The following is a 13,776-nucleotide window of genomic DNA, read 5'->3' as shown; positions in this document are numbered from 1 at the left end:
TAAAATAAACAAAAATACTGACATTTATATGTAATATCATTTTATATAAACTAAACACAAATAAAAAAGTAAAATATATATTTTTAAAATGTTGTGTTCATTTATTATTATTTTTTTATTTATTTATTATCAGACATCTATTAAAGAAATATCCCATGCTCAATAAGTTAAGCTCTATGGACTGCACATGTGAGATCCAGCTGTAGAAATAAACAAAAAATGCCTTGACAAAATGCACTTACAGTGCAAGTCTGCAGTCTGATTTCTGCTGCTTGCTAAGCTAAAGATCATGCCAAAAATGTAATTATCTAAACACACACACACACACACCTGTTCCAAACCATTCTTGCGTCTTAAAGCAGCAGTGCCTCACACAGATGATTTTCTCTTAAGTGTGAAAGTGTGCAGCCATGAATAGAGCGAGCATGCCGCTGCGTAACACTATCTGTGTGTGTGTGTGTGTGTGTGTGTGTGTGGGTCTATATAAGGGCCGTAACCAGGGGAGGCCCAACAAACATTCACAAACACCTCAGTTATTTTGTTCTCGACACCCACCCTCTTCTGCCTTTATTCTCTGTTTTTTTTTTCACTCTCTTCTGTCGCTCTTCCCCCTTTTTATGCGCGCCTTTCTGAAGCTGAATGCAAATGCTGCATGCTGGCAAAGAGAGAGAGAGAGAGAGAGAGAGAGAGAGAGAGAGGGCTGGGTTGTGATTAAGGAGAAAGGGCCGTGTTCTTTGTTCGGCCCTCGGGGGATGTTTTACCGGTGGAGACGCGGTGGATGTGATATGAAAGGCAGTCGGGTCAGCGCTGATGTGAGTGAAAGTGAAGTCACACCTAAGGCATTTTCCACAGAGCTCTGGGTCTGACTCCCCCTCCCTCCGATAGGCCAAAATATCTTCAGAGACGAGATCGCAGAAGAAACACAACGATAAAAATACAACTGGGAGCAGTGCAAAGTGAAAATCATGAATTTGTCACCTCAAGGAACTGAAAGGACCTTAAAAAATGACATTTCAAAGGCATATCTTAATGTAGACGCATGAAATAATTACTCTGACATGAATAAAACCCATGCATTTAGAATCCATGGAATTTCTTGTGCATGGTACAAAAAAAATATGTGGAGCTCTATTGGAAGGATTTATAATGTGTTCAGCGGAGCAGAGAGATCGTATTGCTGGAAGACGGCATTATTAAATTAGATAAAATATTCCATAAACAAACACAAGGGGCGGAGCATGTGTATGTTTGTGATTGACAGGCGCTTCAGCTGTGTGGAGATCTGCAGGCGCATCAGCGGGTACATTTTAGGGTTGCATATTCAAGTTAAAATAAAATGTAAAAAAATTGTGAGCTAAGAAAACTGGCTAAATTGCATATTAAAGATTATTCTTTATTAAGGATTTGTTTATCAAATTATTAAAGGATATTATTTTCTATGTGAAAGTTTGTTCAATCTGAATTGATGTTAATATTGTCATCTCCTTTTAAAAATGGCACTTTAAAATGTGATAAATATTCCTTGATGTATTGTATGCAACCCGGGAGATACATCCACACATCTGTGCACTGAAGTCAGTGCTAAAATAATCTTGCAAAAAAAATTACTGAAATGATAGAGACAGACTAATGCACCACAACCAACTCTCTGCCCTGAAAATAAAAATTATGAAAAACAAAAACTGGTGGTTTTTACCCTCATAGCTCTTCAATTACTGACCCACAACACAGAGTCCCTCTTACAAAACATATAAAGAGCATAGATAATATAATTAAGTACAAATCACACACACGAGAGTGCAAAAACGAGCTCAGAAATGCCGTGTGAACTAGCAGGAGATCAGAGAACCGCCATCCTCCTCTTCCTCTAAAACTCTCTCTTAGCTTGTCGCGGTGCAACCTAAACTCTGAGAAACTCAGGAGTTTTTTCTCTCCACACAGGGGAACCAAAGGTGCCACGCTCACGCTCGGTTCACCTTACGCACATGTAAATGACACGTATTAGAGCTGACAATCAGCTGTGAGCGGCCCCGCTCCTCCCAAACACAGGAGGCAGAGGAGGGGCCGTGCGGCGAGGGAGCTGCGCAGCATAATGGGGGCGCAGAAACAGTTTAGACGGGGCAGAATCTGCCATTGTTGGGGATGAAAGAGCCTGAGCGAAAGAATCGCCCCCCTCCTAATTCAGCGACGACGGCTCAGCTGCCATAATCAAACACAGAGGCTTCTCCTCGCGCGCCACGCAGGAGCTTTTCCAAACCTGAAATGATGTAATCAATCTGGCTGAATGCACCACGAGGAGCACGTCTTTGTGCTGCAGGAAACCTGTGAAAATCTGCATCTTAGGACACCCCACGGCCGTCAACTGCTCTGGAGGAAAAGGGCTCTTCCTGTAATTTCAGAGCACTGAATTTGTGAAAGACTTCCCGTGCATGCATGCATGACAAACAGAAAAGACTTTCCGCGTGACCCCTGACATCTGATCTGCTCCTCGCACACTACAGATATTTTGTAAAAATAATGCATGCAAAATAAACGGTCACAAGCAGCTCTGACTGACTGCACTGAACATTCACAGACAGCAGAAGCGTCGCAGCTGGACTCAAGTTTAACACGAGGAGAAAGACAGCAGCGTTCTCTTCTGCGATTCCACAGACAAGCTCTACTCTCCACACATCAGATTCCCTGTACGCTTTGGGTTTTAGCTCATCAGAGAGATGAAGCAAGATGCTAGCAATTAATCTGACTGAACTTAAAGTTTCCTTTCCCACAGAAAATACAGCAAAACTGAACACGAATTAGAGTGAGAAAACACTACACTTGCTGGATTTGATTATCTTCATTTAATATGCAAAAATATCTACAGGATGCATCCAAAAAAATAAATAAATGTATGGTTATATTATTTTTTGATTCATTTACTTCTGCTTAATGTCTTACAGTGCACACCTGAGTTCACCTGGACACACTGAATCCAGCAGGTGTGTGAGAACATATACTTCACCCTTCATATTTCTCTGAGCTCAAGTCTTCCAGCATCACTGAATATTTCATATGTGTCCTCATTTTAAAAACGACTATCACTTCATATCAAGATGCTTTTTTTCTTCTTCTTTTTTTTCCCACTGGTGCATTTTTATTTCTAGCTAAACAATTAATTTAGTATTTCCATGAACACTTACACGCGTTCACGAGCTCCACAAAAAATAAACACAGAATTGACATTGCATATGAATATTTCAGTACCGTTATTTTTTATGCAAATCACACGTTGTATTAAAAACGCATATGCATGGACTGTAAGAGCATTTGATTAGATTTTATGAAATGCATTATTAGTCATACGTAAAATACTCTATTCAAAAAGAGAGAGGACAGAATTACGCCTTTTTAAACTTCAGTGCTTGAAGACACTCGTGAGGGTGAAAAGACTCTCGTACTCGTATTGATTTTTAGCGGATCAATATGAAACATTTCATAAAGGAAAGAGGAAGATGGAACTGATCTGCTCGCAGCGTTTAGTCCTCGTGAAGCAGAAGAATTAAAAACTCGACGTGCAGCGCGGCATCCGAACCAACAAACCCAACACTCACGCACAATTTCAAACGCAACCTAATCTATCGGCTGGTGTGTTAGTTTATATAAAACACAAACACTGTCTATGCATGTGTAAAACGCCAAAACAGCTACCCTCAAAATACAACACACTGTTCTAAAACATCCCTGAAAGCAGCTCAAGTTTATAAAATCAAATCATCTGTTCTTCACAGTCAGTATGCGTGCTGCATTAATGCAAAACGGTGTTTACCAGACACTCGTGTGACACTGACTGCGACTAACGGAGCTCCACACAACAAGCACAACAAGCACGAGCACCTCTAATTCATGCATCTGAGAATGAATGAAAATAATGCATTGGGACTGTCCAATCGGTGTCTCTAGACGGTCAGCAGCTCCTTAAACAAACGAAACGCAAGTGTAAAGAATCCACAGGCAACTAACGTGTTCAGAGCGCGTTTAACGCTCCTGACAATTACGCACAAACTTTAATTTCCAAACTTGCGCGAAAATACAGAGAGGGAAAAAAAAAGCTCCGCTACATGGCCTTTATTTACATCAGCCTGTTCAGTCCGATTTCTACTTGTGCTCTTTTAAACGTACTCCCATCTGGACTCTGATCTGTCCGGTCTCCTTTCTCTGCGTCCCGCGTAACGCGTCCGTTTACGCACCGCGCCAGGACACTTTCCCAAGCCGCTCTTACCGTTTTTCCTCCGCGGGTTGGCTTGTTTTCGCCTCTTACACCGGGGGCCATCCGCCATGATCAGCTCCCGCATTGATAAACGTGGATCAGATGGCAGTTTGCATGGACTCAGACCCGAGCAAACACAGCAGCAGGGTGGACCGCTTCCTCTGGCAGCCCATCAGCCCGAGCACACGAACAGAAAGACACAGAAAAACACCGACACATGAGTGACTGAGACTGCTGAGAGCCTCTCAGATCATTCGCTGTCCATGCATCTGATCACCGGAGACTGGAAGACGCATGCATTATGACTTACAGACATCTACATAAGCAGTATAACTGTGCATGTGTGTCCCAAAAAGCGAAATAACAGCTAGTCTCAAAGGTCAGATGCTGGATTTATATTTGACATGTTTCGTGTCTATAAAGACACTTTAACAGCTGATTGTTTATATTTGTCTAATGCATTTATTGGGGAGCTTCCAACTAGCTATAGTTCACAAAAAAAATCTGTAGTTTGTTTTAAGGCATAATCTTGAAATAATAAAATAAGAACACGTTGTTTAACGCATTAGGTATAATGAACATTAGCATCTAAATCGCATAATATCTGTAATAATATCTGTGTTTTTTTTCCCTTGACTTTCTGAGTGTTTGAGATCTTCAAGTATTAGTGAAGACGCAGTAGCTTTTTGAAAACTGAAAATTTTGGATCTATATAATATTTATCTGTATGCTTGAATAAATACACAGTGTTTGATAAAGAAATAAAACGCATACAGATATCATAAGCATTAATGATTTAAAAAATGCATAAATACTTTTACTTTGCATTTGTATTTACTTTATATATATATATATATATATTATATATATATATATATATATATATATATATATATATATATATATATATATATATATTTGTGAATGTATGTTAAAATTGTATTTGTTAAAAAAAGCTCAATAAAATCGATGCATTTATAGCTGAATTTGTAGCGATGTGGCATGATTTCCTCTATCACTGACCTCGCGCGTTGCAACATTACAGAAAGAAAAAAAAATAGTTTGCATTAAAAAAAAATGGTTAGTGGAAGCAACGCCAAGCGTTGGTTTCTTTCCTAGAATAAAACGTCAGTTTCGGATAAGTTGGTCCGCTCGCTCAGCGCACCTGCACAGGTGAACGCAAAGGTAAGAGGAAAAAACACACACCTTTGTGTTTGACTTTAACTAAGAGCATCCTGAATCCAGCAGCATGAAAGCGGCTTTATTTCGCATTAGGACTATTTTAAAGATCCCGTGAAGGTTAAAGAGTGTGTCTTACCTTGTGGTCTCTGCTGCAGGAGTGTGTGTTGTGTGTGTTATAGTGTCTGGGTCCAGAATAAAGCCTGAGAAACAGAGGCGCGTTATTCCTGACTGATCCTCTCACACACTCCAGGACTCAAACCTGCGCTCGGACTGACGCGCTCACACGCCTCGAATGACACTGTTTTCCTCCTTTCTTTTCGAGAGAGAGAGAGAAACACACGCCACCTATCAGCACAGGGAGGGATAATAGAGCCAAACGTGTGTGTGTTTTATGAGTGCGCGCACACACACACACACACACACACACACACACACAGAGAGAAAGAGCAGCAGGCACCTTTATAGCGAAGACATGAATAACGTTTGAAGAAAGTTCAGGAACGGTTACGCTCCCTCTCTTCAGCGCAGGCGACAAACACGATTGTAGGAGAAATAAAGGAGGGTGCAATCATAAAGACGAATCTGATGAGGAGAAGCGCTGAATCTGAGGAGGGAAAGTGTTCTGTCGGAGGAGGCGCGGGAAGCGCGCGCGCTCCTGTGACAGGTGAGTCTGCAGGTGCACAGGTAAGAACGCTGATTTGAGGCTTTTTAAAAAACTAAAGGCAGTCGATGTAGCGTAATGGGGTTTTAGTGCATTTTATGTTATTTTTTTTTCATAATACTCGGTCCAAAATGAAAGAACTGAAAATAACTGCTTTTTCGATTAGATTTCTGAGGGATTCCGACACATTGAAGGGCGTGAACGAGCTCTCTCTCGGCATTCTTTCACCGTTATTGTTATTTGTCTTCTGCTGTGTTTTACGCTTTAGTGCTGAAGTCTTCAGAGGGCGACAGCGCTTTATGTGAACAGACTTTCTGTTCTTTCAGTATTTGTAAGGATAATGAAGACATCAGTCCACGCGCATCTGCACTGATTGATGCTTTTGTTCAGCATCAGACTCCTGCGATCTGTAACCATTCAGGTATGTATATGTGCATTTAAAAAAAATAAAAAAATAAATAAAATACAAATTATTAAATAATAATAATAATAATAATAATAATAATAATAAATAATTTATAATAATATCATATTAATAATACTAATAGTAATTATTATTATATGTCATATTTTATTAAATCGTGAGGGTGTGCTCTTGGTTTGTCCGTGACAGTCTGAATCATCCGGAGCTGCTTGGATCCCTGTAGGGTGAGTGACACAAATCAGTCAGACAATAATTAATCAATCAGTTAGTCTGTGATTTCACTCGATTTGATGTCCACTGATATAATCAGGTTGGTTCAATCAAATTAAATAATATTTTTGACTAAAAACAAAATCAGCTTATTTGTATGTCATCACATAAAGCATGTTTTTGACAAATATATCTATCTATCTATCTATCTATCTATCTATCTATCTATCTATCTATCTATCTATCTATCTATCTATCTATCTATCTATCTATCTATCTATCTATCTATCTATCTATCTATCCTTTCCACATGTATGTCGTCTTTTGCATCTGTTTATATGCAAGGTATTTTACACATTGTTAAGTATTGTGTGACAGACAAACGCTCATCCAGCGACCCTCTGGGTTCATGAATGTGTTCATTTAATGGAGGAGACAGACGCCCCCTCTCTGCGCTCGCTCCCGTTACACCCTCTCCTTCATTTCTGACCTGTCACACGTTCAGCTGGAAACATTGTGCTATTAAAGGATTTTTTTTTCTCTCTCTGAATGGTCACTGCCAGTGGTGCATTATAACTTATAATTGTAATGTACTTACAGTTGCAAATGAAAAATGTATCATTCAAGCAAATCCCTGTAAAATGAGTAACGATAAGGATAAGAGAAAACTGAATATGACGTTATGCATTTAAAAATAATGCATAAAAATATTTAAAATGAACTGCAACAGTTTGGATTTTAAAACACGTTAAATGTGTTTGAAAAAAAATACAATGCACTGTAAAAATATTTACAAAACAAATATATATATAAAAAAAATACTATAAACACAAGAAAATGCTACTTGGATATTTCATATGTAACCCAATGCATTATTTGCTATTTCTTTGAAATAATTACTGAAATTTACTAGCAAATTCTAAGTGATTTTTAATTTTTTTTCCCCTTCATCAGTTTATATGCCATTTTTCTGTATGAACTGCTGGGGTCCCTGTCCTGTGTTGCTAGTTAATTTAGGTAGTCATTATAAACCGCACTGCACCGCACACAACAGTACCAGAGTTACAGCCGTGTATTTCATTAGCATAATTATCACATCTTCATGCGTGCGTGTACATCGCCAGCCAAAAAGCCTGTCCGACTCTTCACGGATCCATCTCTGTGCAAATACAGCATGCATGCACATGCATTACATGCGGTAGTGATTTCTCATCTGTACTTATTAATTATGCATTTACCCAACAAACCTGTTCCATTCACAGACGCATTTTAATGTGAATGACAGCTGTACATGGTGAGCGTATCTCACACGCACAGACAAAAGAAAAGAAAAGGAGAAGCATGGCAGATTGATGGACAATTATAGTGCAGAGTTAGCAGAGAGAGTGATTTCAAAGTCTCTCAAACATATGAGCTGAGTTGTTGTGCTGTAGCCGCAGGCTCCTGCGCTCATACGGCTTCAGTCTACTGTATATAACAGCATGCTGGGCTACTGACTGCGCAGCTACAGATGCCGTATGCATCAAATAGCTATTGATTTTCACATGTAGCACTTGCTCTGTGCAGAGGAAGGACTCTGAACACCAGTGATCTGATTATTAGCAGACTCTCTTCATTTGCACACATCGAACGAGAGACGCTCGGCGAAGAGAGCCATGATTCTGAGCATCTCTCGGTAAAGAGGTCAGGTCTCCAGTGAAGTAAAAGTAGCAGTGCGACGACATATTTTTTTAACTATTTTGATGCTCTGGCTTTTTGAGACAGAGAAGGAAATGGAAAACATTCACAATTAATTCTGACATTAACAGACTTCACAGACAGCGAGAGAGAGAAAGGTAAAGGTCTGTTAAAATTGGAAACTCTGCCTACAGAAACACGGCTTATTGTTTCTGTGGAATTAATAATTGACGGTTGTTAAATGAATAATTTATCATGAACTGGAATAATTGCTGTATCTCTAATCTCGACACACATTTGCATATGAATCTTGTAAAAATCTGCCTCTATGTACTCTATAAACTTCACAGGGGTGTGAAATTTAATTTATCCTATGCAATAAAACGTGACTTTCTCCTGCAGGATTCGGCCCTCTTGTGTAAGTGAGTGGGATGGGTGAGGGAGGGTGTTTGTTTGTGTACGTGTGTTGGGTGATTCTTCACATTTTTCTGTTTCTATTTTAAAATCTGCTGTGAGGAAGAGCATATGGCTTTACATTAGATAAAATAATTGATTCACTATCAAATGCAATGTCAAATGTCATGATGTGTGATAAGTAAACAATATAAAAGTGCATTATAAAACAGACTCCTGGATGCTGATTGGTCAATTACTCATCAGTCATTCAATAATACACAATATAACAGCATGAAACCGATTGGATGCCACGTCCTATATTTGCATAAATGCTGAATAAATTTGAATCTGAGTAAATATTTGTGTACTTGATATTTGATGAAGTACTATCAGCTCTAAATGAAATACAATGTTGATGTGTGTATATGTGTGTGGTGTCTGTCTGTCTTTCTCTTCGGTCACATTCAGACAGACAGCAGCGCTTCAAAACACAGATCCTCGACAGCGTTCAGATCTCTGTCAATGATGAGCAAATCAACAAATATTTATATTCAAACGTGTGATGCGAATAAACACAGTCATCACCGTGACAACGAACATCGCCGTATCCCTCTCTCTCTCTCTCTCTCTCTCTCTTAACCAGGCGGGAGAGTTGATTGTGTTTGATCCGGGCTTGTGTTGAAGTAAAAGAGCATCTTATACAATTGACGGCTACAATTAGCTGCCGATCAGAGCAGCGGAGGACAACACTTACACTTGCATTTACATGTCAGTTTGTTGAATAAAAAAAAGCCGTAGGATTTTCCTTTTCTGTGTTTGCTGTATAATTTGTGGAGATTTGAGAAAGAGGAGGAACGCAGAGATGCTCATTAACATGTGAAAAGAGGCAATCAGGGGCCACTGCTGAGACTATTGTCCACACTCATCCCCAGCGAGAGAGAGAGAGAGAGAGAGAGAGAGAGAGAGAGAGAGAGAGAGAGAGAGAGAGAGAGAGTATTATAGGGCAGAGATGAGCTGTTATCGGCTGCTCTATTGAATTGTACCGATGACTCTCTCTTTCTCTTACACACACACACACACACACACACACACACACACACACACACACACACACACACACACACACACACACACACACACACACACATTTCCTCTTTGGAGGACTGTTACATACTCCAGCAAATATTTTTTTTTTTTTTATCATTGCATGTTGCTGCTACCTGAGAAATTCAATAAATGGGCATCCTCAGAAAATCACGCCTGTCTCTATGAAAGCACATTCAAAAATCAAGCTTCTACAACAGTTCTTAAGGTTCAGCAAAAGATCCTCTTCTTATCAAGAGTCATTCTGTCTGTTTAGCGTTCTTGCGTTTTGTGTGTTTGTGTGTGTGTGTGTGGGTTTGTTTTGGGTATTGATTACAAACTGTTTTTATTGTTAATTGAAGTAAAGCTTAAATAAGATTAAAAAAAAATATTAACAAATATTTAATAATAGTGCAATTTTTAACATGTAAAACTGATTTTTTTTTTATTGAAATAATAAAATCATTAACTGGAAATAAATAAAAACTAAAACTGAAATATAATTGCATCATCATCATTATGACAAAAGCACATAAGAAATTCACTAAAATTTAAAATACTGAAAAAAAAAAAAAAAAAGAATAAAAACTACAACTGTATATAAATAATATTAAAATAACACTGGTGCTTTGATTTGGGTTTTTTAAAGCCCAATTTCTTCAATGCTTTTTAACAAACTAAAACATAAAATAAACAGTTACCTTATGGCATCAGACTGCCAAACCATAATAATGTCTAAGTTCTAATAATTGGGATATTTCTTTTATTTTATCAGTTTATCCTCTAGTGTTTGCTGAAATATCTTTGAGTGAAGAAGAGTGAAGAAGTGGAGAGCGGCAGAAGTTAATACTCGTTCATTTCACACCTGCATTGTGGGAATATCTGTGTGTATTCACACATGATTATTAAAGAGAAAACACATAGAAAAAGGAACCATCAGTCACTGAGCAGCATGTGAACGTGTGTTTACTGCTCAGTGGAGTTCAACTAAACCCTTGAGCTAGTTTAACCTCCCCCCCCCCCCCCTGTAATTGGCCAGAATGTCACAATGTGTTTGGATTTGATCCATCTGAACCACTTTTGAAAGATCCTTGTTGTTTCTGTTTTGCATTTACAGTAAAATAAATTAAGATTTCGAAATATCTATCTATCTATCTATCTATCTATTGATGTACAAAACAGCATAATTTTTAACAAGTACGTAATTATGTCAAGTGTTCTTAGTTGGATTGTGTCCTTAAGGTGTTTGATTTAGTTAGGCTGTAATTTACACAATTAACTTTATACAAAACAATAAGCAGATAAACACCTTCACATGTGAGAGACAGACAGACAGACAGAGGGTTGTGAGAGATTTGGCAGTGAACGAGGGACAGATAGAGTCAGAGAGAAACAGACAGACAGGACTGAGCAGGAACAGATGCAGGACAATCGGCCCGAATCCCTAAAACCATGTCACCGTGTTCATTGGTCAGAGCTGAATGTCACATGACTCGCCCCCTGCCGCCTCACCCTCCCCAGGCTCTGCGTGCTGATTTATTCATTATTCTGCAGAGCTGAGATGTGATTGGCTGATTTCCTGCTGCTGTATATCTGAGAGGAAGATCGAATCAAACTGGACTTTTTTTTTTTCTTTTTCTTTTTTTAACAGTGGGAATTTGCAACTATTTATTTGGAAAACGGACTAGTTTGTGGGTTGTATGAACAAGTGACTAATCAGATTTAAGAAACACTGAATAATTAGGCTGTTTTGTTTTAATATGCCATCATAAAATTGGAAAGACACAGAGAAACAAATAGAGACATAATTAGCGTAGCTGGTGTTCCAACCAAGCAAAAATTATGTGTTCAATCCAAGCTAAAGAATAGTAATGTGCATGTGATCAGATATAACTGCAGTACTAGGTTATGAGATGCATTACTTGAATGCTTGGCCAAAGAGGTGTGTTTTTAGATTTAAACAGAGGAAGTGTGTCTGAACCCCGAACATTATCAGAAAGGCCGTTCCAGAGTTTGGGAGCCAAATGTGAAAAAGCTCTACCTCCTTTAGTGGACTTTGCTATCCTAGGTACTATCAAAAGTCCAGCGTTTTGTGACCTTAGGGAGCGTGATGGGTTGTAGGGTGGTAGAAGACTAGTTAGGTACGCAGGAGCTAAGCCATTAATGGTCTTGTAGGTGAGTAATAATATTTTGTAACTGACACGGAGCTTAATAGGTAGCCAGTGCAGAGACTGTAGTATTGGGGTAATATGATCATATTTTCTTGACCTGGTAAGGACTCTAGCCGTTGCATTTTGGACTACCTGTAGCTTGTTTATTGAGGATGCAGGACAACCACCTAGAAGTGCATTACAATAGTCCAGTCTAGAGGTCATGAAGGCATGAACTAGCTTTTCTGCATCAGAAACAGGTAACATGTTTCGTAGCTTGGCAATGTTTCTAAAATGGAAGAATGCTGTTTTTGTAACATGGCAAATATGATTTTCAAAAGACAAGTTACTGTCTAATATAACACCCATATTTTTGACTGTAGAGGAAGTAACAGTACATCCGTCTAATTGGAAACTGTAATCTACAAGATTCTGTGTTGTAAAAATGTTTTTTGGGCCAATAAGTAATATCTGAATTTAATAGGAGAGAATAATTGGTCATCCAATCCTTTACATTTTTAACACTCTCTGTTAGCTTAGATAATTTAGAAGTTTAATCTGGTCTTGTTGAGATATATAGTTGAGTAGCATCAGCATAACAGTGGAAACTAATCCCGTATTTTCTAATGATATTACCCAAGGGGCAACATGTATATTGAAAATAGCAGAGGACCTAGGACAGATCCTTGTGGCACTCCATATTTTACTGGTGATAACTGAGATGACTCCCCATTTAAATAAACAATGTGGTAGCGATTGGACAGGTCAACAACCATCCAACAAACGATGAACAGAACCAAGTTCTGTATTAGAATTATTTATTTATTTATTTTTTCAATAATCAATTGTACCCCAATGTATGTCACAATATGGAGAGAAAAAAAAAAAAAAAAAAAAACAAACAAACAAAAAAAAAAACATTGCAAATTAAAAAATACAACATTTATCATGGGACATTCAAAACATCTGTCTGGATGCTTCTGGCTGTAATTCCAACTAACTATTATAGGTTTTTTAGGTTCCTATTATAGGAAACATTCTGGATTTGCTGGGATGAAGTTCAGGAAACAAATTGCCCAAACAAAAACTGTCTTATGCACAAAACACTGTCAGCATGATCATTTAAGATAAAAATAAAAATGCGAACTAACATCTGAATAATCTAGTCAGTTGTTGGTTGACTAGTCAGTTAGTCATCAGCAGTTCCTCATTTACAGTAGCTTTTGTATGTTTACGACTACTGAATAGAGAGAGATCCGGATGTTCAGTGTAAAGAGAACAAGAAAAATTAATGTAATCTGGAAACATGAACTCCAGCACCTGTTGAACTCAGTGTGTGTGTGAGAGAGATTGTTTATACCTGTGAACCTGTTCCTATCTTTCATGCAAAATTTTGCCAAGCGAGGCAGGTGATTTACTGCTTTACATCTTGTGTGACACACACACACACACACACACACTGAGACGGTCTTTATCTCTCTTACAGAGATCTGGTTTGTATTTCAGGTGAGGCGAGAGGAGGACGTCTCATTATCTCTTCATGCTCCTCTAAACACACACACACAGACTCCAGCTCTCCATGCTAAAGAGATCAGACTCTCAGTTCACTGGTTAAAACAAACCTGTAAGTGATTCATCAGAACGACTCTTATACTGTCTAACCACGACCTTTGACCCCTACGATTAGCCTGCCAGAGGAGCGGTTTAATGAACGGTACTCTCGCCCTCAGCTGTCAGATTCAACTAA

General features: G+C 38.6%; 1 protein-coding gene and 1 long non-coding RNA gene across 7 annotated transcripts in view; one reads left to right on the top strand and one right to left on the bottom strand.

Moving 5' to 3' along the window:
- zeb2b (zinc finger E-box binding homeobox 2b) overlaps nucleotides 1-5,771 on the bottom strand; it is a 79,001-nt gene extending 73,230 nt beyond the window's left edge. For 2 of the 3 annotated variants that reach the window (XM_042725279.1, XM_042725281.1), the window contains exons 1-2: nucleotides 5,565-5,771; nucleotides 4,259-4,407 (exon numbers count right to left, since the gene is read on the bottom strand). In XM_042725279.1, coding sequence (XP_042581213.1) covers nucleotides 4,259-4,331 — 73 coding nt within the window. In that variant the 5' untranslated portion in view covers nucleotides 4,332-4,407; nucleotides 5,565-5,771. The remainder of the gene's footprint in view (nucleotides 1-4,258; nucleotides 4,408-5,564) is intronic. The other variant, XM_042725280.1, reaches the window with a different exon arrangement.
- A 65-nt stretch (nucleotides 5,772-5,836) lies between these two features.
- LOC122137607 overlaps nucleotides 5,837-13,776 on the top strand; it is a 31,979-nt gene continuing 24,039 nt past the window's right edge. Inside the window, exons 1-3 of one of the 4 annotated variants that reach the window (XR_006154963.1) lie at nucleotides 5,837-6,510; nucleotides 6,703-6,737; nucleotides 8,803-8,833. This is a non-coding gene — a long non-coding RNA (uncharacterized LOC122137607). Of the gene's footprint in view, nucleotides 6,511-6,675; nucleotides 7,528-8,802; nucleotides 8,834-13,776 lie in introns of those variants that run through there. The other 3 variants (XR_006154966.1, XR_006154965.1, XR_006154964.1) reach the window with 3 other exon arrangements.

This window comes from Cyprinus carpio, chromosome B6 (genome assembly GCF_018340385.1).
Source record: "Cyprinus carpio isolate SPL01 chromosome B6, ASM1834038v1, whole genome shotgun sequence".
NCBI classification, from domain to species: Eukaryota; Metazoa; Chordata; class Actinopteri; order Cypriniformes; family Cyprinidae; genus Cyprinus; species Cyprinus carpio.
This window is presented reverse-complemented; position numbering and strand designations above follow the sequence as displayed.